The 24,879-nt window shown below is 34.5% G+C and overlaps 4 protein-coding genes and 1 non-coding gene across 10 annotated transcripts; 3 read left to right on the top strand and 2 right to left on the bottom strand.

The window, feature by feature from the left end:
- Positions 1-4,167: 4,167 nt before the first annotated feature.
- On the top strand, positions 4,168-5,103 carry LOC121744062. The gene is made up of 3 exons (XM_042137503.1): positions 4,168-4,372; positions 4,441-4,646; positions 4,710-5,103. The coding sequence occupies exons 1-3, from the start codon at positions 4,274-4,276 to the stop codon at positions 4,945-4,947; spliced, it is 543 nt and encodes a 180-aa protein (XP_041993437.1). The 5' UTR covers positions 4,168-4,273; the 3' UTR covers positions 4,948-5,103.
- A 614-nt stretch (positions 5,104-5,717) lies between these two features.
- On the bottom strand, positions 5,718-7,107 carry LOC121745596 (oxygen-evolving enhancer protein 3, chloroplastic-like). Its single transcript, XM_042139557.1, has 3 exons — positions 6,729-7,107; positions 6,048-6,343; positions 5,718-5,953 (listed from the first exon to the last, which is right to left on the bottom strand). Exons 1-3 carry the CDS (start codon positions 7,015-7,017, stop codon positions 5,855-5,857), a joined length of 684 nt encoding a protein of 227 aa, XP_041995491.1. The 5' UTR covers positions 7,018-7,107; the 3' UTR covers positions 5,718-5,854.
- A 1,162-nt stretch (positions 7,108-8,269) lies between these two features.
- TRNAH-GUG lies at positions 8,270-8,341 on the top strand. Its single transcript has one exon. It is a non-coding gene; the product is annotated as a tRNA-His (tRNA).
- Positions 8,342-12,936: 4,595 nt separating this feature from the next.
- LOC121743195 lies at positions 12,937-16,216 on the top strand. Of its 3 annotated transcripts, none has more exons than XM_042136425.1 (6): positions 12,937-13,171; positions 13,320-13,392; positions 13,523-13,711; positions 14,000-14,099; positions 15,440-15,656; positions 15,724-16,216. In XM_042136425.1, the coding sequence occupies exons 2-6, from the start codon at positions 13,372-13,374 to the stop codon at positions 15,815-15,817; spliced, it is 621 nt and encodes a 206-aa protein (XP_041992359.1). In that variant the 5' UTR covers positions 12,937-13,171; positions 13,320-13,371; the 3' UTR covers positions 15,818-16,216. The 3 variants fall into 3 exon arrangements, with proteins under 3 accessions (XP_041992359.1, XP_041992360.1, XP_041992361.1); XM_042136426.1 differs by having other exon boundaries at positions 13,259-13,392; XM_042136427.1 differs by having other exon boundaries at positions 12,940-13,171; positions 13,526-13,711.
- A 5,129-nt stretch (positions 16,217-21,345) lies between these two features.
- Positions 21,346-23,684, bottom strand: LOC121743329 (gibberellin 2-beta-dioxygenase 8-like). Of its 4 annotated transcripts, none has more exons than XM_042136611.1 (5): positions 23,525-23,684; positions 23,348-23,440; positions 22,495-22,964; positions 22,101-22,422; positions 21,346-21,890 (listed from the first exon to the last, which is right to left on the bottom strand). In XM_042136611.1, exons 2-5 carry the CDS (start codon positions 23,435-23,437, stop codon positions 21,648-21,650), a joined length of 1,125 nt encoding a protein of 374 aa, XP_041992545.1. In that variant the 5' UTR covers positions 23,438-23,440; positions 23,525-23,684; the 3' UTR covers positions 21,346-21,647. The 4 variants fall into 4 exon arrangements, with proteins under 4 accessions (XP_041992545.1, XP_041992547.1, XP_041992544.1 ...); XM_042136613.1 differs by having other exon boundaries at positions 22,495-22,955; positions 23,525-23,683; XM_042136610.1 differs by having other exon boundaries at positions 23,348-23,684.
- Between the last annotated feature and the right edge of the window lie 1,195 nt (positions 23,685-24,879).

Genomic DNA, 24,879 nt, shown 5'->3' with positions numbered 1-24,879 from the left:
TTAAACCTCACGAATCAAATCTAATTTTGAATGGAAAACCTATTGGAACAATGCACAGATTAGGAGCAGAACTGGTTAGATTAATAGCTCACACTGTGAACCAAAGAATCTAATGAGCCTTACTAATTGAACAAACTACTTTTCATTTTATAGCCTTGACACACAATAAAACATGGTACAACGCATATCGTGTTTAGTTTACTACAAACGAGGAACAATTCTATTTTTGATAATGCATGTTAATAGAATTCTATTTTAATGAAGGAGATTAGTTGTATTCCGACTCAGGGAGTGATGCATAACCGTTATGCGTCGTTAATAGAGAGACGCATAACCCTTATGCGTCTTTGATTAATGACGCACAAGGGTTATGCGTCGTTCAAAGACGCATAAGGATTATGCGTCTTACCCTAGTGACGCATAACCCTTATGCGTCACGCTGGTAAGTATTCCCGCCTGTCACTCGGGTGACCCGGGTTCGATTGCTGGCAACAGCGCATTTTTTTAAGTGATTAGTATTTGATAAATAAATTCAATCAATGATGAATTAATATGATAGTTGGATTAATAATTAAATTTTAATAATTATTTTAAAATTTTCTTAATAAGATTAAGTGATAACATAATAATTATATTAATAAATAGTTAATTATAAATTGAATTATTAGTATTACAATTATAGTAATGCATTATTATAATAATTGAGTACGATTTTAATATCATACTATTGCATTTCATGTTTAATTAGCTTTCTATGATTACATTTCCAAGATCGGATTACTTAGCTTTGTATGGTTATTCTTTTTTACGGTAGTATTCTTATATGTTTAGTTATGCTAATATTAGTATAATAGAATTATACCAAAATGACGTCGTGGTCTTGATGAATTTTGTGTTCTAAAGTAATTTTAATTTAATTATTTATAGTAAATATAAATATATTTTTGTACTTATATGCTCATTTTATTATTATACTTGCATATAAAAGTGACTATTCTTGTAGATTATGATTTATTTTCGTAAAAGAGTGACTATTGCCGGGGATCGAACCCGGGTCACCTGGGTGACAGGCGGGAATGCTTACCAGCGTGACGTATAAGGGTTATGCGTCATTAGGGTAAGACGCATAAGGGTTATGCGTCTTTGGGGTAAGACGCACAACCATTATGCGTCTTTAAACGACGCATAACCAGTGTGCGTTATTAACGAAAGACGCATAAGGGTTGTGCGTCATTAAGGAACGACGCATATCTCTTATGCGTCACTCCCTCTTTAGGAAGAAATCTAATCTCCTTCATTAAAATAAAATTCCATTACTCAGCTAGAACAAAAGTAGAAAGAGCTCCTACAAACGATCAAGAGCTAACCAAAACAAAAGTCAATCTGACACCAAATTTTGTTCAATATAAATGCTTATGAGCCAACTTCAAATAAAATAAATAAGAAAATACTCTCATTTAGTAGATTTAAATGCTCTTACCAACCCATAGTCATGCTTTACATTAACTAGGCTAGGCACATGCCTCCTGCTCAGATTTTTGTGCGCTCACACCGACGAAAATGAGCAGAAATTCAAATAACAAACAATGTTCAATACTTTAGGATATTAATTAACTTGAAATTATTCAGTCTCTCTTTGATAATCAGTAGTACATCATAAACCCTAATCGAGTAAAGTCATCATTCAAACAAATTGAATGAGTATTGCACATCCTAATACTTTTCAAAAGTAGCACTTTAGCATAGGATCAGCGCATGTGATCAATTCTTGAATTGAATTCCTATTATGGAAACACAACCTACATGCACTCGCTCAAGATTCAAGATTCCCAACAATAACAAGCAAAACTGAATAACATGTACATTGGGATAGTAATATTTTTAAAGGCTATAAAAATTGGAGATACAATTGACTCTTGTAGTCTATTTTATCAACCCTTGCTTTACCTAATTGTTATATTACAGGAAACACAATTGCTGCCTAAATCGTGCCACCAAGGATTCATGCAAATAGAATGTTTTCAAACTGAATTATTGGTGTTATCACTTACCACAAAGAACTTAACATAGATGCTTCCTTCTATCCTACCTCTTTAATCTCTAAAATCACTTAATCTTATTCCAAGTTAAATAATCATAGGCATTACAGGAGTGACTTCGCTATTAGAAGTACAACACAAGCTAATCCACGGTGCTAACAATTAACAAACATAGCTCTAATAAGTTCTACTGCTCACCAGAAGTTTATATGATGTAACAGACACTTATGGATTTATGTGATGAATTGTATTAATGTAATGAAATTTATAATATAGTTTACTATTTGTTTATCTATTATTATAACTTCAACATTTTGACAATATACATTATATACAAATAATTTCATATTGATGGTGTTTAATTTGGTTATGAATTGTAGTACTATGTATTGTTAAATTGTGAATATATTTTAGTACTAGTATGTATCCAAAACGTTCTAAACTTCTAATCAATACATGTCTCATTGATGTTAAATATAATTTTAGATATTATATTAATGATTTGAAAAATGCATAATTGGCTTAACATTTTTTTACCTATATTACTCTAAATTGAGAATAATTATTATTCGTGATTTATTTTACTATATTTTTATTTCAGTGAACTACGCAAATGGTCCCTGAACTATTCGTTTTGCATGCAAATGGTACCTAAACTTTAAAAATATCGGGGGTAGTCTCTGAACTAAGGTATAATCAAATTTTTGATACTTTTTCACTATTCATCACAATTTTGCACCAAAAATCCCCAAGTCATGAAGGGCATTTTTGACTTTCATATCTAGGTACTAGATTTGATATTTTCTTTATCTTTCTCTCTAGTACTAAATATGACATTTTCTTATAGTTTGAGTACTTAAAATGATATTATTCACTTCACTTTTTCAATCAATTTATGTCATATCTTCTTTCTCTCTTTCTCTAAAAATTTAGGAAGTAAAAAATCAAAATAAAAAGTAGTATAAAATTCTTAAATATATTAATTATAAAAATCAAAGTTATAAATTTAATTATAAAAATAATTTGTGGCAAAATTTCATTTTGACTGTGATTTGATTATTTTTTTAATATTAAAATTTAATTTTTTTAATTAAAACTAAAATCTTAATTTTCAATTAATCATAATATTTAATATTAAAAAAATTATTGAACCAGAATCAAATTAAATTTAGCTAAAATTTATTTTGATAATTAAATTTATAATTTTAAATTTTATTTCATATTTAAGAATTTCATAGTGTATTTTTTTATTTTAATTTTTTACTTCCTAAAATTTTTAGAGAAAGAAAAATATGACGTAAAGTAATTGAAAAAAGTGGAGTGAATAATATCATTTTAGGTATTCAAACTATAAGAAAATATCATATTTAGTACTAAAGAGAAAGATAAAGAAAATATCAAATCCAGTACGTAGATATGAAAGTCCAAAAATGTCCTTCATGCCTTGAGGGGCATTTTTGTTGCAAAATTATGATGAATAGTGAAAAGTATCAAAAATGTGATTACACCTTAGTTAATGGACTACCCACTATATTTTTAAAGTTTAATGCATAGTTCAGGGACCATTTGCTTAGTTCACTCTTTTTATTTTATTTCAACACTTCAATATTATTATAACCCATATATCTATATAATTACTATTATTAATATCAAACATACAAATTTCAACTTACAGAAATATAATGAATATAAGGTTGTGCATCGTACAAATGTTACACTAATTTGTTATACAAAATAAAAGTGTGAAAATTGGTATCCACGAGTGGATAACAATCAATTTAATGAAAGAAAAAAATGAGGGAAATATAATCAAGAAACGACAGTAGTATTATATTCTTAAATTTTGGTACCAAAAAAATATTACTCCATCCATTTCAAGGAACATGATCCTTTATTGGGTGATATAGAATTTTATGCAATTTTATTTTATGTATTAAGTGAGAGAATAAAGTATAGATAAAGGTGTTATATTTTTAATTTACAATAATATTTACAAAAATTTACAGAAATTAGCTTGGTTTTTGCATCTCATGTGTGGAGATGCAACGCTTTTCTTGCTCGGCATGAAACGAATCCATCCCATTTCCACCACAAAACAAACCTTTTCTACTCCAAGAATTAAACCAGCTACCCCTCTTCTGCTTTATTCTGATTCCGCTACATCATCATTTATACTCAAAACACTAAACCAACAGTTCCTACACATCCATTCTCAAGTCTCAACAACACAGCCCATGGCTAGGAACATGGATTTCCTGGTGTGTCTCCTCATCATGGCTCTGGACATCATAGCCGGAGTTCTCGGCATACAGGCCGAGGTTGCTCAGAATAAGGTTAGCCCTTTCATCTCGTTAATCCCACTCCCGCTTTTATCTAATAACATATGAGTTGATGTATATAGGTACAAAACCTTAGGGTGTGGATATTCGAGTGCCGAGATCCGAGCTATGAGGCTTTCAAACTTGGATTGGCTGCAGTGGTCTTGCTGTGCCTGGCACACATTGTAGCCAATTTGCTGGCAGGATGCATCTTCATCAGCTCCAAAGAGGAACTCGACCGGGCTTCCTCTAACAAGCAACTTGCAGCCGCCTCCCTCGTCATGTCATGGTATTAATTTGATTCTCTGATTATATAGCTCGCTTACCGTGAAACTAATGGTGAATTCAACAGGATTTTGTTGGGAATTGCATTCATCCTGCTCATATCGGGAACGTTATCAAACTCGAGATCCAGAAAGAACTGTGGGATAAGCCATCAACGGCAGCTGTCGATTGGAGGGATCTTGTGTTTTATTCATGGATTGTTTGTGGTTGCCTATTATGTATCTGCAGCTGCTGTTCTTCATGATGAACGGAATCCGCATCAACAACACAAACCAGATCAGCAACAGCAACCACTTCCTGCCTGATTTTCACATCTTCCACATTTCTTGCTCGGCCTTAATGTTTTCCACTGAATTGTCGACTTGTCAATCTTTCGATTGTTTCTCAAAGTGCACCTCAGCTCTCTTACAATTTATGACTCTTTTTTTTAATATCGGAATATGCTATTTGTTGATCTTACATATCTATTCTTTATATATACTACTCTCTCCGTTCCTTGTTAATAAAAGTATTTCTTTTCGTCACGGAGTTTAAGTATAGTGTTTTAAATGGATGGTTAAAAAGTAAGAGAGATGAAGAGAGAATAAAGTAAAATAGAGAATTACTTTTTGCCAAAAATAGAAACGACTAAATTAACTTGGAACTTTCCGAAATAGAAAAATGACTCTATTAACATGGAACGGAGGGAGTATATTATAGGCCGATCATGATTAGTTTACAAGGTATGCAGCCGGATACGAAGTTAGTGTTGGCAAAGGAAAGAAATGTACGTATAACAATATCTCATATCGGTGTAAAAAGAGAATTGATCACTATATAAGTCTAACGATTCACTCCTACCAATTGGTTTTAAGATGGAAACCTATAGATTTCTATTTTCTATCAGTTAGTTTGAACTTACTCTGTTTCAATTTGGATATTCAAAGGAGATTTTCACACTGACAAGGATTATCAAGGATCGTTTTTGCATCGTTCTTTTACTTGTGGGATAAATCTTTTCCTATCAATGATATAGTAAACATATCCATGAATGTTCGTTTGATGCAATTATTTGTTGAAGTAGCTTCACGTTTCATTTATCGGAATGTCAGAAACCATATATATATTCAAATGGACAAGTATTTGATGGAAATAGAAAGAAAATGATGGAAAATTCATACAAGTAGCATCCCATTGACTAAAAACATGCATATGCTTACAACATGGTTTAATTTAACCAAGCTTTGCGAGAACGTCATTGAGTGTAGATACAGCGATGGCATAGTACTTCTCGGCCTCGGAGGAGCTCTTAATCTTTGCAGCATGGTCCAGCTGATAAACAAAACATATAATGATCATTAATTAGTAGCCTGTTAATGTTAAAAAGGCGAAGAGGATATATGTGCAAAGTGGGATTAGAACTAACGTTGCTGATATCCTGGAAGAGCTTGCCAGTGAGCTCCTTGAGAGATTGCTTCTCTTCCTTGGACTTGGCAGCAATGATAGTGTTGAGGTCATAACGCAGGTACTCTGCTTTAGAACGAAGGTCGTTCTGCACGTATGGCCAAGCCTTCTTGTCGATCAACGACTTCACTCCAACGATTTCTTTCGCAGATTCCTTAGCTCTTGCTGCTGCCTCAACTGGCGCCAATGGCTGAAGGAAGAACCTGTTCTTCAATGGCAAATCAAAATCTCTTGCTTCGTCCGAGTTCAAAGTTCCAGCTGCAACAACACTTCATTCTCTCAGTTTCTAACCATTATTGATTAGTCTTCATACTTTTATCTAATTTTCAATAACACTTTTGGGGGCCTAGACTTATATTTCTCCTACTACAATAAAACATTTCTAGCATGCAGAAAAAGAAGTATATGCAATACTCCATCTTTTCCATGTTAATAGGGTCATTTTACTATTTTGAAAAGTTCTAAGTTAATTGAGTCATTTCTGTTTTTTTTTTTTTTAAAAAAGTAACATTTCACTTACTTTATTCAGTATCCATAACACAGTATTCATAATCTAACTCCGAGCCGAAAAGAAATATCATAATTAATAAAGAATAGAGGGAGTAATAAATGAAATGAAATAAAAAGTGGGATGGATACTTACGCAGACCACCGGAGGGAGGTGGTGGTGGGCCGATCTTGATGGGTTTGGCGGCTTCAGCTAGCACGGCTTGAACGAAGGAGCCGGAGACAATCCCAGTGGCAACAAGACCCAACATGGCGCGGCGGCTAGTCTCGGTTTCGGCTTGCTGAGCGCGGATGCTGAATCCGGTTCTGGCGGCGGCGGTCCTGCTGGTGGTGCCACTGCTGAGGCGGTTGGATTGAAGGCTGCCTTCGAGGAGCGCCTGGGAAGAGCCGCGTAAGCCAGCCATTGAAGCCATAGCTTGAGCCATAATTCTTCAAACTCAAAACTGTTTTTTCAAGTGTGTTAAGTCCGAGGCCAAAGTAAAGGAAATGTAGGATCTGTGATTGTGAGCGTGTGATGAGGAAGCGCCTTATCTGAGTCTGGATATGCTATCGGCCAATCAATCTGCAATATCGTGACGTGTATGATAGCCTTCTCTTCTGCCCACTAGATTTCTGACACGTACACCTCAATGATTTTTGTCGCTTGTTTTTTTTATTGAAATCTTGAATCCCACTTAGAGTAGAATTATGTTGTTATGTTATGGATATGGAGTAGTAATATAGTTTTGTTCATGACACCCTAATTTATAGGGATTAAATATTAGCTAGATTATAAAAAGCAATGTATCACATGTACTGATGTACAATTAGTTTACTCCTATTAACTAGTGTGCCTAGAATATAGTTATACTGATATGGAGTACTATCTATTTAATTCATATATGAGTTTAGTGATTTGAGAGGTGCATTTTTTAACCAATAACTTAAATATTTATATCAAACTTGTATACCTTAGGAGTAGAATCAATTATTATAATATTGTGCGGTTTTTTATTTGCAAAAATACCCAGATTTGTGACTTAATTACTATGTAGAAGCAGCGATTCATTTGTCGTCTTCATTATTAGAAATGGACCACTCACTCGTCTTCAATATTAGAAATGAGTCACTCACCTCTTAAAAGACCTTCTAAGGGGGGGGGTGGTTATCCATACTTATATAGAGGAGTTAGGATAATCACCAAGTTGATGTGGGACAAGAATTAAGAGTTTTAACATTCATTTATGTAAACACCTAGATCGGCTAACCAGGGTTCCGAGTGTAATACGAAACCAAAATATATACTGCAAAATTTCTTAAGATGAAGCACAAATCGTGATCCTTTGAGAAAATGAATTCAACGTTACAATTGATGATTTTACTACTAGGCATATCATATTTGTTGATTGTTTGGACTACTTGTTGAAATATGATAGTAGTAGCAGTATTTTTGAGTACTATTATAGCAAGTGGCAAATTCATGCGACTCGTTTCTATTTCAACACACCCACCATTTATGCGCAATACTTCTACAGCTAAGGCATATCTATCAATCGAATGTTGTCTCTCTCTAAATCCAAAGTGGAATTCCTGTGGTTATGGGGTATCATCTAGAATGTGATACTCAAGAGTCAAGGATGACCTGGGGAAAGCCAATGTTAATGTTAATATTTTACTTGGTTCTATAGAAAGCATCAAGTGGCTGTAGTTTAGTGGTAAGAATTTCACGTTGTGGCCGTGGAGACCTGGGCTCGAATCCCAGCAGCCACAATATAATATTTTGTTTTTGTTTGCCGTTTTGAGATGGATAAGTAAGGTCATAGATTCACATGGACCATATGATCACATCACATGAGAGGATGCTATAGATCGATTGATTTATATTGCGAATTTGTGATATCATGCAAATCTGTTAATTCATGAGAAAAGAAATAAAAATGTTTTCATGTGCCTTCCAACCAATACTTTTGCAAGCATTTAATGGTTTTGCTAATGGTTCATAAACTCATGAAATCTGAGGAAAACAGTGAATACATATTTTTTAACTTGTGAAACGGAACACTAGTCAAGATATAAGACTCGTAGAAGCAAAGCAAGTAGTTGGCTAGAATAAAGAAGCGCCTATCTAATTTGTGGAAAGATCGACTCATCCATGGACCACCATACACAAAGGAAATGATGTATCCACCTACCCTAAATAGATATATACACTATAATAATACTACACACAATTCATTAATTAGGTTTACTTCGATCTATACCTTTTTTTCCCCCAAATTTTGGAATCGACACCACATCGTATACGACACACACAACACAGTGTTGAGTAATGCTAATAAAAAAAATCATTGATCCACTATAATCAGTGGCGGATCCAGGACCCGAAAATAGCGGGGGCGGAACTTATATTTAAATATTAAATATTTAATTTAATATTATTTTTAATAATAAAATAAATAAATACTATATTAATATTTAAGTAGCACTAGCTTCATTAATAAAATATAAACATGCTTCAACTTGCAAATATGTATTATTCATTTTAAAATAAAAAAATATATAAATATAAACATGCTTTAGCTTGCAAATATGTATTATTCATTTTAAAATATAAAATTATTGTAAATATATGTACATTTTAAATCACTGTAAATATTATATACAAAAGTGATATAAGTATAGCACTAAATATTTATATTTCAAAAATATTTAAAATGTTTATTTTGTTACATAGAGAATAATTAAGATGCATGAATCAAATTATAAGTACTTTAGGATAAAAAAGACTTTAACACAAGATTAAAAATGATTTTAACTAAAGAATAAATATAACAACATAATATATGCAACTTAGTAAAAGTTTAGATTACATAAAGTATTTAAAGGTATTATTTTGATAATAAGAAGAAATATGAATGGAAAAAATAAAAAATGAAAAATGAAAAAAAAATATTTTTGTTGAGAATTGAACCCTAGACATCTTAGTTAAAAATCCAACAACCAAACCATTGGACTACTACATTTTATATGACATTTATTGAAAACAAAAATATTTCTACACTCTACGGAGGGGGCGGATATGCTATTTTCGGCTTGATTCAATGAAAAATTTAGACTCTCCGGACGGTCGGGTAGGGGCGACCGCCCCCACCTGCCCCTGGATCCGCCACTGACTATAATTAATTATCAATAGAGGCTATTCGATTTCTATTGTATTTTATTAATTTATAATTAGAATTTATTAGCACGAGATAAGAATTTGTAATCCTAATTATTTGTATTACTGTATAATTAATTATGGGGATTAATCATGATGGACGTGCCATCCGGCGTCTGCACGCAAGTTGGCGCTTAAAGATAAATTATCCAGATGTCGTCTAAATATTCATTTAAATTAATTATTAATTAAAAAACATTTATATTGCATTTTGATATTTAGAGACTAAAATCACAAGTTGGCTTGACCCATGTTTGTGTCGACTGCGTTCCCGATGTGGTCTCGGTTTGAGGGGAGGTTTGTTGGGTTACAAACCTATCACACATCGGATGAGTGAGGAAAGTTGGAAGGTGTATATATATAATTTCTGTCCAACCCCAATTAGTTTGGGGCCTTTTGGGAGTGACCCAAAAAACAAATCCGTGCGGGCTTGACTCAAAGCGGACAATATCAAACTAATGTTGCAGTCGACGATCCTAACAATTAATAAATTAATATTGTAAAATGAACATTAACTAAAGTAGCACAATCAATGATTCAATAGTGGATCCTCATAATTAATAGTGTAATACATGAAGAAATTTCCAAAAATAAAAGTAAATTAATTTTAATGAAGAGAATAAAATGATAAACTGTGAGTGTGACCATATTTTGGGACCAACGGAGTATATTACTCTACTAATCAATGTTTATCTTTCATCATGGGCTAATTATAGATGTTTTGAAGTTGGACGTCAGTTTGAGCATAAAAGGGTTTTGGAATTTCAAGAACATATTTTTTCAACAAAAATTGATTTATTCTTCATAAGCTTCTTATCTCAGCTTCTCCTTCAATCGCGCTGACGTGTTGAAATTTGGTGATTCGGTGGAGCAGTGCTTTAGTTAAACTTAATTCCACGATTAATTCTACCCTTCTTGTGGGGCGGCTTATATTTTTGCCCTTTTTGAAATTTTTAAAAAAAATCTAACTTATTAAAATGCTAATAGAAGTTACTCACGATCCTACTGAGGAGTCTCATTTTATTTTTTGAGTTTCCACTTTAGGAGTCTTAGGTGGAATATCTAATGTTAATGGGTTTTCACTAATTTTTTTTACTCATATTTTATTATAAAACTAATATATAAAAATATAAATTATATTCCATTATATTTTTTCACCAACTGTTTTTTATATTTCTTAAAACCCGTATCGAACTCAAGTGGGACTCTTAAATATGATGAAGGGAGTAATTAATTTTCAACCCATAAGAAAATATTCATCTCATCATTCTACGTCTCCTCTAGCATCATCATACCCGAAGATCATGATGATTAGAGTAGATACTAAAAGTATTACTCCCTCCGTCCCATATAATTTGACTCAGTTTTCCATTTTGGGTCGTCCCACATAATTTGACTCATTTTACTTTTACTATTTTGGTAGTGGACCCCACATTCCACTAACTCATTCCTACTCACATTTAATTATAAAACTAATATATAAAAGTAGGATCCACATTCCACTAACTTTTTGAACTCATTTTTCATTACATTTTTTAAAACCCATGCCCGGTCAAAGTGTCCCAAACTATGTGGGACGGAGGGAATATTTTAAACTGCTTGTTTGAATATAACCTTATTTTCCTGTTTAATGAGACAAAGGAACTTTCGTTATATTATTATTTATTTATTTGATTTATATAGTAGTCCCATGTATTCTGCATATGAACTACTGAACCCTGGTAAAATAAATTAATCTAGTAACATATTTAATTAATAAGTAATTTGTTTGTAAATATATTAATTTTATTTATTGAATACAAATTCACGAACTTTGAATTTTTAAAAAAAAATCAAATCTAATGTGGAAAATTAGAATTTATAAAGCAATCTTTGTCCTTTTTTCTCTATAAAGTGTGAAGTTTTGGCAGGATTTCTCTTGAAAAAATGAGTTGCGACGAGTGTACTCGCAAAATGTCTATCACAAGACTATTCTTGCCTCTCCTTTAGGAAGCACATATGTGTTGGCAAACCTGACGAGTGCCTCATGTGCTCGTAAATCTTTGGCACCAAGAATTGGCACCATTTTTTCCGAGTTGAACCCTCACTCGCTGATAGCTAGCACCGTAGTGATAGCTAAAATCACATACACAAATTTTTGCTAGAAACTTTGGCAACTATATGTGCTCTCCAAAGTAGTCATCAATATACAATGTCGCAAGCACATGTACTCGTAGATTGGAGAGCACATCTCTAGTGCTTTAGACCTGATTCTCGTTAAATTGGATTTTTTTTAGTAACGTAATAAGGTTCAAATGAAAATATCAGGTCAACGCCATTCTTCTGGATGTAATTAGCTGGTAAGTGATCATTAGGCTTCATGAGAAATATCTTTAACTATATACTGTTGATAAGAATTGTTAGTAGCATATTATTTCTTTAATAATTATAATGTAGTGTAGTTACATGGATAACATTTAATGTACTTAGTAGGTGGAATACTACAAATACTGAATGACGATAATAAAATATAAATGGAGCAAATGAGCAATGCTCCATTATATTAAATCCTCGAGATCATTTATATACTACTTACTATGTTTTTATTTTGTGAATCTTGATGTTTAATCTTGATGTTTAGCTTTTAACGTGGAGACATTTTGGTAAACAAAACTCACGTTATTATATCTTAGTAACTTAGTTATTCCAATTTAATTTTACAAACATTTGTATTACTTGCATATGTATATAACGATATTCAGCCTAATAAAATCATATTATATTCTCCACTATCCAAACATGAAACCAGTTAAAATGAGCAGAAATATGATTTTCATATATAATTATACTCCTATGTTTCCATTTTGCATATAATTATAGCCATATACCGTATTAATACATTCTTTCACCAAAAACAACAATATGTGAATATCATATCAATTAAATGCAATAACTAAATACTCCATAATTTTTCCTCTATACATCCTTACATACGTCACATATATCCAAAAGTATCACTTCCCAAAAATTCTGTATTTACTCGTCATGATTCATCATCTAAAATTAGGCATTTGGTAAAAGTAATTAATAGATTAATCACAAACTTAAACAATAGAATTCCACAATAACAACATGATATCTACACACTGCCCGCGCGTGTGTATGATTACAGCGTCACTAAACCGCCCACGCCTTCCTCCCCCAATTATAACGGAAAAATAGCATGAATTCTTATTAATTCCTTTTTAAAGCCTTACCTTTTCTCCCTTCTTAAATTAATCACCCCCATTTCTTCTCTTCTTCTTCTTCTGCAATCATCTCTGCATTATTACATACGCTGTCGCAAATAACAAAACAACAAACACTGTTACATTCTTGAATACGAATCAACAAAAGCTGCTCAGGTGTGAACATGTTCAACTGCTCTGTTTCTTTCTTATTTTCAGTAAAGAATAAATACTGTTTTTGTTTCTCACAATTCACGAGAGTAGCCTTGCTGCAACACACAACAAAAAATTTGACTAAAGAGGTGTCTCCGTTGGTGGTGATCAGTTGAAATCATTTCTTCCTTTGATTAAGTTTTCCAAATCGGTGGCCATAGAAAATGACTGAAATTCCAAAGCTGGTAAACGCTTTTTCTTATATTACTAGTATTTTTTTTTAATATTCATTATTTACAGTCTCATTCAACTTGCGAGTTCCGCCGAATTTCATCTCATCCTATTAATGTGACAAATTTTATTCGTTTGTTTTAGCAGGATATGGGGTCTGATCTTCTTGTTACAAACTGCCTCACCGGAGAATTCAGAGAGAATCAGATAATCTCCATGAATGGCCTGCACCACTCCACCACCAAATCTGACAGCTTCGTGGTAGATATGGAAAGGTTTTCTCATCTCATAGAAAAAGAAAAACTTGCCAATTCTGCAAATTCAAGAATCACTGTGAGTTCCTTCTGCAACCTCCTTATTTGTATTAAAAAACAAAGTTCCAACCTTTCTATACTTTTGTCTCATCCCATCGCAAATTTTCAGAAAAAATACAAATTAAATTCAAAATTTAGAGGATTTAAGTTTGGATGAGAGGATTACTCCAAAAAGTCATGCTTTTCAGCCCAAAGTTGTTGCCTTTTCCCTAAAACTCTCTTGTTTTCGGCAATTTACAAGCAATTTGTAATTTAATAATCATATGATTTTTTTCTAATCTTATCATGCTTCTTGTTGTACAAAAAGTTGCAGAGAAACCTTTCAAGGAAAGGATCGATGAGAGCCGCAGAAAGGAAAGTGAGTAGCAACGAGAGAGATGCTAGTATGATTGCAACTTCACCAAGAGGTACTTAATTTTAATCATTAATAATATTTCCCTTTTCCCTCTCCTTTCTTTACTTCGCCAACAAGATATTTTAGTTGAGGATGAGATATTTGGAGTGCCAAACACAAGAAAAATTGGGCCACAATTTAGAGTCAACTGCCGGTGTAGTGGATGATTGCTTGGGGAAGCATAACATAGATACTAATCACATGTTAATTAAGTGCTTAATTAACCCGTGATCGTGCTACATTATGCGCCACTTATATGTCATTAACAAACCGAATCAATTAGGCCATAAACAATCTCGGAAAATAGCTGTCTCGTTGCTGTCGCGATCGCGGTCTGGTCTGGTCTGGTTTGTCTGTGAGCAATGAACTTTTAGTACTTGATTATTTTATTTAAGTACTAGGAGTCTAGAATCAGTTGCAATTAGACAGCCTTGTGTTAAATCTATTTCGAATACAGCTTCTCTTATTTTAATACTCATATGAAATGCACAAATTCACTTCATTTAATATAGTAATATGATAAAGGTGTAGTTATACATCACTTGAAGTCTCGTGCTCCAGCTGTAAACGAAATGGAACATATTTTACATCTCCGTAACTGAAATGAGCTCATAAGAAAAACTGAACCAAGCGATATTTTGGTACCACATGATAATACTATAATTTACTATTCCCTCCTCCTTCCCAATCAAGATGTACCCTTTTTCGTTTTTAATTTGCTCCAATCAAGACGTCTGATTTCGATATTTGGAAATAAATCTCTCTCTCTCTCCCCTCCGAGCTCATTAAAACATTGAACTATTTTTTTCTCTCTTTATAAAAACATTGAAATAAATCTCGTGCCACTGAAAAATGTGAAAATCTTGAATGATACGGAATGAGTATTTTACTTTATAAAGACAATAAGTCAAAAAGTAACTTGAGTATGAAGTTCCCTTACTAAAAATGGAAAAAGGTAAATGTATCTTTAAATGACGCACGTTCCAAAATCACAAAACTTGTCAGATTTCGGCGGACTAATGGAATTCCATTGTGCTAAAGGTGCAGCATTGGTTACGATTCCAACGTAACTAGCCCGCCAACACATTTTAGTTCTGTTTCTAGATCAAAATCGACAATATTAAACCAATTTTTACTGTTTTTATCGGTTATATTTCGATTTTTCATAGGATTTTTCAGAACCGATAAGTCGGTCTAAATTGGCTTGTCAAGCCGGCTATAGGCTGATCCGACAGTCCCGGTTTAACCTTGCATGCATTCCTACATGATGGGGGCGTCGCACGCCTTGAAGGTGTGGTGTCATGCTTGTCGAGTAGACATATTCTATAATCTTGCTTGGTTCTAAAACTGCAGCTACTCTCACGCTTGAAAAGCAAGCGGTAGTGGTGGCGGGGGCCCACGACCACTCCCTTACTACGTCCCAGCTCCATCATCAGATCACCATCACCAACGGATGCATAACCGCCGCTGCTGAAACTAAAGCAGGCGCTACCAAGAGATTCGGCTTCCGCCGTTCATCTCAAACTTGGACCATTAATCCTAGGAGAATACTTTTCTTCTTCGCAACCATGTATGTTCTTGATTTCCTCTTTATTTTTATTTTTTATTAACCTAATGATTTGTAAATTGTGTTGCAGATCATGCATGGGAACCATTCTGCTCATCTATTTTACCTTGTCAATGGGGAAACTCAATGGCGATGGCAACGACAACCACCTCTTAATTAAATGACCTTTTACTATGTGGATTGTGATGCAAAACAAAAAATGAAGAAAGAAAGAATTAAAACTTTTGGCAGAAAAGAACGACAGTTTCATCACCTTTTGTCTGAGAGTTACCAACCAAATACATATATAAAGTGTGTGCGCTAAGACAGGGATGGAGGAATGCATAGAAAAACATATGATATGTGTCTACCCTTTTTTATGTTAGTTTAGCATAGTTTGGAGCAAATGTAGTGGAGCGGCACAAAAGAAAATTGCCTTTTTTTGTAACTTTTTCCCCTTTCTTCTCATCTCTCCACCTCTTTCGTTAGTGCGATTTTATGTCGATAGAGAAACACAACCAGTGGAGTGTTAGACACATCACTTTATAATCACAAAACCTGTTCATTATAATTTTGCTCACAAATACCAAATGTTCTTTCAAACTCCTCTCTGTTTTTATTTGTTTGTACGAAAAAAATTTGAAACATAAAAGGTTTTCACCAAAAATAACACTAGACAAAGAGTGATGCACAAATTAGGTTGCTGGTATGAGTATCAGATGCCTAAAATCAATCCAGACCTGACCTGACTTTCCTGAAATATCATTGACATGAATTTTGTATTTTTAAAGATATTTTTACCTCCTAATTCTAATGACATTTTTATACTTCTTGTAATGTAAATAAATACTCCTTCCTGTCTCTCCAACGAATTATTAAATTATATTTTCTCTCATGCCACGACACCAATAGCCACCGGCGGATCCAGTGTATTACAAGGGTACAACTGTACCCCAAAACTTGATATTTTATCTATATATTGTAATGCTATTTCAAAGGAAGCTAGGTAGTCTAGCGGTAGAGTGTTGCTCGTTCTCTACTTCTCTTCATTAATAACCATGGTTCGAATTTTGGCTGTGGATAATCATTTCATTATCTTTCATTTTATTTTCTATTTTGTGGAGTAGTTATTTTGTGAATAACCATGGTCCCGCCACGTCACTCTGGCCTCTGCGTTATGTGTGAGAAAGAAACTCAGCGATGAAGAAGACTAATAGCTTACTGGCAATGGGGCATGGGCCATTACTGATGTGTTTTTTATTTATTGGGCTTGCCTATTAATGGTTTGGTTGCTTGCAAAATATCAGCCACATTATTAGGATAGACTCAAGCTCATATTCCACGAAAATATGGAAGCCCAATTATTAGGATAGACTCAAGCTCAAGCTCATGAAATCAATTTGGAAATGTTGAATGAATATGAATACAGACGAATAATTGAATTAGACGATATAATTATTGTTGACGAATATAGAAGTATTTGTTAATATAATGAGGTACGTGCTAGTTAAATTTAGGTTTGATGTTTAAAAGATATAATTAAATTAGATGAAATGCTTAGATGATATATACTCCATGTTTACATCATAGTACATCTTAATATTTCAATTTCGAGTCCGATTATTAATCAACTAAGAATTTATGTTACTTGTGAGAAAGAATTTTTCAAAAAATAATAATGATATCATACTAAATTCTTTCAACTTTATTACATTAAAGTTTAGTCCTTTAGAACGTATGAGAATATTTTTAAAGAATAGAGATCGAGTATTATAGTCAAATTTAAGGACTTCCGTCTAATTTAAATTTCTCACTCTCATTTAGTCAATTTTCATTTCAAATTTTTACCATAGCACACACTACTTTCTCATTTATAATGGTCATTCAAATTGCAAAAATTTATTAAATTCCAACTAATTTCATGAAGTTTTAAAAACATAATAGTACAATAAATTTAAGACAGGTTCAATTTTTTTTCAATTGTTAGATCAGTATACAAAACGTCTAGGTGGCTAAGCGGTGCCATCCAATTCGGACAGGTGGACCTTTCTAATTAAGAGCATGCATAACGGTGGACGCCGGCCCCGCGTCCGTCCGCGCCGCTGGCAAGGACGAGGCTCGCCGCTGCGCTCGCTCCGTGCCAACGAGCAGGCGACGTGGCGGCACGCGATTGGACAACGGCATAACCGTTGCCTTTGATTTTTTTTATTTAAAATTCGTGATTTAATTTTTAAAAATGATAAAAAAAAAATATTTTCCAAATCACAAAAATATGGCCGTTTTTTGCCCTTTTTCTGATTTTTATTTTATTTTTTTCCCCAAAATCATCTATAAATACACACATTCATCATCCATTTATCACTTCAAATCATCTCTCATTCATAATTCTCATACAAACTATCAACACATTCATCCCTCACTCAAAACCTCAAATGGATTTCACCCATCTTATGGTGGAAGCGGAGCACGAAGAACAAGAATACTACGAACAACATCGGGCCGCTTACGAAGCATATGTCGCGGCGAATACCCCCGCTCCTCCTCCTCAACGAACTAGATCAGCTCGCCGCTACATCCATCGTGACCGGGAGGGAGCTCACGAAAGGCTCGTTGCCGACTATTTTGCCGACCAGCCGTGGTTTCCGGCAGATTACTTCAGGCGTCGTTTTCGCATGTCAAAGCGCATGTTCATGCGAATTGTCAATACATTGTCCGCACGTGTTGAATTCTTCAAAATAGGTTCAGATGCAGCCGGCCGGCAAAGTATCACGCCGTTGCAGAAGTGTACGTGTGCCATCCGACAACTCGCTACTGGGCAAACGGCTTCGACGAGTATTTGCATGTCGGTGAGTCCACTGGAATCCTTTGTCTAAAGAATTTTTGCGAGGGCGTTCGTTCAGCTTTCGGTGATGAATTCCTTCGGGTACCCACCACCGATGATTGCCAACGGTTGCTTCGTCTTCAGGAATCAGTCCATGGCTTTCCCGGAATGCTTGGCAGCATTGACTGCATGCATTGGAGGTGGAAGAATTGCCCGACTGCTTAGAGGGGGCAACACTTAAGCGGTCACAAAGGCGGCGGCCCAACACTTATCCTTGAGGCGGTCGCCGACTACCGCCTATGGATTTGGCATGCATATTTCGGCGTTGCCGGATCCAACAACGACTTGAACGTGCTCTATTCTTCACCACTCTTCAATGATGTGATGAATGGTGTAGCACCGGCGGTCGACTTCACCGTCAACGGAACTACATACCACATGGGTTACTATCTCGCCGATGGTATCTACCCAAGGTGGTCGACTTTCGTGAAGACGCTCAGCAACCCGCACGACCCGAGACGGGTTCTTTTTTCGTGAAGACGCTCAGCAACCGGCGCGGAAAGACGTCGAAAGAGCCTTCGGGGTCCTTCAAGCCCGATTCAACATTGTGAAGGCCCCGGCTCAGCTGTGGTACGTGAATAATATCGCCGACATCATCTTCACGTGTATTATCTTACACAACATGATTATAGCCGACGAAGGACCGAGGGCGGCTAGCTTCTACGACGAGGATGAAGCCGGAAGCTCAACCGCGAGGTCTCCCCCACGCCGAGGTGCGCATACGATGGTTGGCCAGAGGATCAAGACAAGGCACACAATTCCCGATACCCGAACCCACATTCAGCTACAAGAAGACCTAATCAAACACATGTGGGCGAAATTCGGCAACAATTAGTGGTTTTTTTAATTTTAGGATTTTAATTATGTAATTTTTAATTTTTAGGATTTTAATTATGTCTTTTTAAATTTATTTGTAATTTGTAATGTTATTTCGGTTTTTTTAATGAATTTTCATATTATGGAAATGTTTTTGTTTAATTGAATTTTAAATTGAATTGTGTTCGTCCTTGCGGAAGAGCACAGCTATGGGTGTTGTGCTCTTGCCAGAGAGCAGGCATGAATAGTGGCGTCGGGCCCACAACCGTGCTCGCTGGCAAGAGCACGGCTGTGGATGCTCTAAGTAGGACTCTCTTGAATAAATTTTGGCTGTTTTGCAAAATGACTATGATGAATGTCTTACTCGATCAGATAGGACTCTCTAGAATAAATTTATGCTCGGTGCTTGGTTCTTTGTCAATAAAGCCCTTTTTATATGTTATATGTATACATTCTCAATTAATTTATTAAATTAACCAATTGTTAGGTATTTAATTAAAAACATATAATTTAAATTATTAAGCTCGAAAAATTTGCAAAACAATCAATTAAAACAATACTATACTTACAAACCTACGAGGCTATCGAATTTCACAGGCATGATTTGCATTATATTTTCCTCTTCATGGCTTTATCATCATCTATGCTTATTGCTTAGAATCTTCTTATTTACACACTGCACCTTCCTTTTAAGTTTGTGGCCTACATATAGAAAATTGGACATTCAATTAATTCAAACACGTCGTATCTTCTTTTTGAGTTTGTGGCCATCAAATTTATTGTATATTTAATATCATTGAACATTACTCTCTCTTTCTCATAGGTTGAAGAAAACAACCACGCGTCAGTTTCTTTTTGCTTCACAAGGGGAGACCGCCTCAATAAGACTAAAGTCGTGTCCATTAGCGCTACATTCAATTTGGATTAATATTTAATAGTAAAAAATTCACAATGATATCTATTTTGTGTATTTTTTTAACTTTTAAATTTTACAATCAAAATAATTTTGTATTTTTAAATGTCAACGCCTCATTTGTTTATAAGTACATTGTTTTATTTAGTATGAATCATAGTCCAGCTAGTAAATATCTTTTTTTTTATAACTACCACCACCACTGACGGATCCAGTAACTATTCCCCGTACTTTTTGTAAATTATTCTTCATAATACGTCATAATATCACTAGTATTGGAATTGAATATTGATATGTTATCTTTAAGAATTTAAAATTAACCGGAGCAAATTAATATTCTTTTTCTTAAAAGAATATTTTTTTAGGAGTGATATTCTTAGGGAATTTTTTATTATTTTTATAATAGGTCAAACATGCTTCGCCTCACTATTATTATAATTTCTCAAATCTTATAATTTCAATGAGACATGAATTGAACAAGATTAACTCAAATCATAAAAATTATTAGGAACCTTATATAGAGCATCCTAAAATTCTAAAGCCTCTGAATAGTACACTCCAGCTCTTTGTTAATTAATTCATTTTAATTTGAAATTATAAGATAACTAAATCATTTTTATTTTTGACAAAAAGTAATACTTTTTCTTACTTTATTATCTTTTCAATTTACTTTATTTTATCTTCCATCATTCCACTTAACACACTAAAGGGAGGGTACAAATTAATTGTACTCAATTTTATTTTATTTTTACTACTATTATCATGCATTAGTATTTACGAATTCTAGGAATTTATGTATCCCTCTGCCAGTCCAGCCCTTCTTATTCTTTGATGGTTTTCATTTGTGGTTCCTTCTTTTATTGGGCATTTACCTAGCCCATTCTTTTGTATGAGAAAGAAAATACCTTAGCAAATAAAGAGAAATAGAGTAGGAAGATAATCAAGATACCAAGTAAGACACAGCTAGAGAGAGGCTGCTGTCATAGTCACTCGTCTTTATCTTCGTATGTTATGTTCACACCTCCAAATTCAAATACCTAAATCTGCCACTATTAATCTAGTTTAGTCCTAAAATTAAAGGTCCTCAATGTTACTAATTCCTCTTCAGAAAAACAAAATGATATTATGCATATTGATGAAAAATATTTAGGCCACATTGTCGGTGTCGGGACTTAAATTAGGGCACAAAATGATTAATAAGGAGCAACATTATATATAAGTGTACCTGTACTTGGTTTTAAATGGATATATCCCAGTCACCACATCCAAAACGAATGTGCCGAACACTCATCTAGCTAGGTTCAACAAACCTTGAATACTAGATATTTTGTTTAATTAATCTAATTAACTATTTAATGATCAGCCGCATATATGTTTATCAATATTATATATACATAATCTGTAATTAATGAGTGGGTAAGAGGAACCTCGGAAGCCCTACTTTTTGGCCAACGTTCTTAACATCCAACTCGATCTGCTTCTTGTATTCTCCGAAGCTAAAAGTCCGGTACACAGCTCCTCCAACTCCGCCGCTCTCAATAACCGTCCCCGTTGGCGGACATAAGAAATAAGCCGTGGAGAACCTCTCCTTCACCGGATTCGCAACTACGCGATGCTCCACGCTCTTGTACAAGTTGTTGCTCCATGCCTAATCAAATCCACCAACATAAGCAAATATTTCACCCCCCATTTGGTAAGTTCTTTATTTTTAATGAGTTTCATTTTTCGCTAACAATACTTCAATCGTTTTTTTAAATCTTTCTTCTATTTTACCAATTTTTAATGAGTTTCATTTTTCGCTAACATTCCCAAATTCTTTTTTTTATGAATATGTTAAATATGCTTAAATAGCTAGTACCTGAAATAGATCGCCGATGTTGATGATGAGGGCATCCGGATTGGGTTTGACGGCGATCCATTTTCCGTCTTTAACGAGCTGCAGCCCTCCGACGTTGTCTTGGTGTAGTACAGTGAGGAAGGAAGTGTCGGTGTGCGGCATCAAGCCCATCATGCGACTGTAGTTTGGGCAAGGCGGGTATCTGTTCAACCGGAGGTAGCAGCTCTCCGGGAGGCACTCTTCCCGGAAAAGATCCGTCTCACGACCCATTTCCTCCGCCAATATCTCCGCTAACTCTTTCGCCACTTCACAAATCGCAAACACAAATTCCTCCATGCTTGACCTATATACCACGAAAAATTAGGTCTGCCCTTATTCAATTGATCACCTTTGTTGAAAAGAAAGAAACAAAAACCTGAGGCGGATGGTGTTGTGGGAGCAGCGCGAATCCAGTATATCGCTCAACCGGACATGAAAAGCCTCGGACCAGGAGAGCTGCTTCAGAGAAGTAGGTAAAGGCGCACCCCATCGATAAGTTCCGTCCGATAAGTTCAGATCTTTGTAGGCTTTCTTCTCTTGGAACGGCTTTCTCATCAGCTTCATTTGCTCGCTTCTCATATTCTCCAGCCCGCCGCGAGAAGCTCCGTGGTTAATGACCTGGAAGAAACCCCATTCCTGGGAAGCCCGAGCAATGAGCTTCCTGCACTCCTGTCTCTCCGCCTCACCCAGGGCTAACTGCTGCATATCGATTAAGGGAAGCTCGCACTCCTCAACAGCCGATAAACTGTTTTCCACATTTTTGGGTGCCTTCTCCAGCAGATGCTTGTAGGCTATCTCGAAAGGTGGATCAGCTGATTCGCTCATTCTCATATCCGCCTGAAATTCCTTAATTATAGATTAAATTTGCTAACAGTTTAGTTAAAAGCTCGAATTGGGGATAGGATATAGAAGTATCCCCTCAATTTTGTCGCAATTTTCTATTTATTTTATTAAAATTCCCTAGCTCCACCCTTGAGGTTGGGGATTCGAGACATCATGTGTTGTGTGCGAATGTAACTGAAAAAAACTGGAATTGCAGAGTTCATGAAGTTTCATGACATATGTTGATTTCTCTTTTTGAATCAGAAGACTTTAATTTTTCTTTTTTTTAATGTAAGTTAATGGCATAATGTTGGTTGCAGGTGGTAATTAGCTAGCGTTATACACATGTGAAAGAGCAAATAAACAAATTTAAACTACAAATGTGTGATTAAATAATGTTTCCTTACTTGGTTAGGGAAGCAATCTGAGTTGCAAACAGGCACAGTAGCCTTGAGAAGTCTTGTCTGGGGCTCTTGCACTAGAATATGGTTCTCCATTTTCTAGGGCGCCAAATATATGTATATGATGAGAAACATGAAAACAACACAAGTCAATTTTGACAACCACTTTCAATGTACTCTCACCTTATCAAGTTGCCATGGGGATTTATTTCCATCACCAACGACTTAAATATATCTATCTATACGCTGAATAAGAAAAGTAATGATGATATATAACAAGTTGTCAGGGAAAACTAGTCATAACTTTTAGGGGAGAGCCAAATAAAAATTAAATAAAGAATAAGAATGAGGAGGGCAAAGAATCTATGTTAATGAGAGGAACACGCGGCTCATAACATAATCACTTATTTAGTTAACTAGCCTTTTCAATTTATAAATATCAAACACACCTAGCTAGTAAAATGGGGGTCCCAAAATCTTCTTAAAAGATCTTACAAAGGGAGAGGATACACCAACATCATATTTTGAAGCACAATTATTTATCAAGTCGATATGGAGAAAAACAGTTGCTAATTTAACAAGGTTGCGACTCATATTTAGAACACACATTAGCTTGTATATATATTTGCACATTGTAGTCATATGCTTGAGATATTTAGAGAAAGTCCAAAGATTCTTTTCACATGATAGTCATATAACATAGTTTCTTTTTGGTTAGTTTATTTTAGATAGAGATTTCTAGCGTAACTACTGGAGTCTACAGTCAATATGTGGACTATATTTGAAAAAGATAGATAAATCAATTAAAAATATAGAGGATAGGATGTCATTTTCATAGAGAAATATCTGAAAACTTGTGTTAAGAATGAGTGACCACCTACGAGCAACCAATGGGTGTAGGTATTTCTTAATTCATTAATGCTGGAAAGTCAAATTGTCCATTCATTCTTCGGAAAAATAAAAATAATACTCCCTTTGTCCCGCCAAACACGAGGCGTTTATTTTTATCCACGAGGTTTAAGAAAATGAATTTAGATAGTTAAGTGTAGAGAATAAAGAAGATGCGACGACATAATAAAGTAAAAAAAAAGAGTCTTTTCACTTTGATCACAAAATAAATACTCCTACATTTTATTTTAACTAGAAATTTGACTTTAAACTTTTTTATTTCGTCTTTCCCTGATAGAGTATAGCATTAGCTAATTTAAATGACTTTTAGCATAACCCTAATTGATACTCCCTCCGTTCCATAGTAATGGAGATGTTTCTTTCCGGCACGGAGATTAAGAAAAATTGTGTTAGGTGAGTTAAGTAAAAGGAGAATAAAATGTAAAATGAAAAAGGTAGAGAAATGAAGAGAGAAAAAAATAAGAGATAATAAAGTAGGTGTGGAAAAATGTGTTGACTTTTATTAAAAGGGGAAATGACTCTATTACTATGAAACGTACCAAAATAATAAAATAACTCTATTATTATAGAACGAAGGGAGAATATGTCATGTCAACAGTTGATCAATCCTCTAGCTCTATCGCTAATAG

The sequence above is a fragment of the Salvia splendens genome, chromosome 8 (assembly GCF_004379255.2).
Source record: "Salvia splendens isolate huo1 chromosome 8, SspV2, whole genome shotgun sequence".
NCBI lineage: Eukaryota > Viridiplantae > Streptophyta > Magnoliopsida > Lamiales > Lamiaceae > Salvia > Salvia splendens.
The sequence above is the reverse complement of the archived record's forward strand: the minus strand, read 5'-3'. Positions and strand labels throughout refer to the sequence as shown.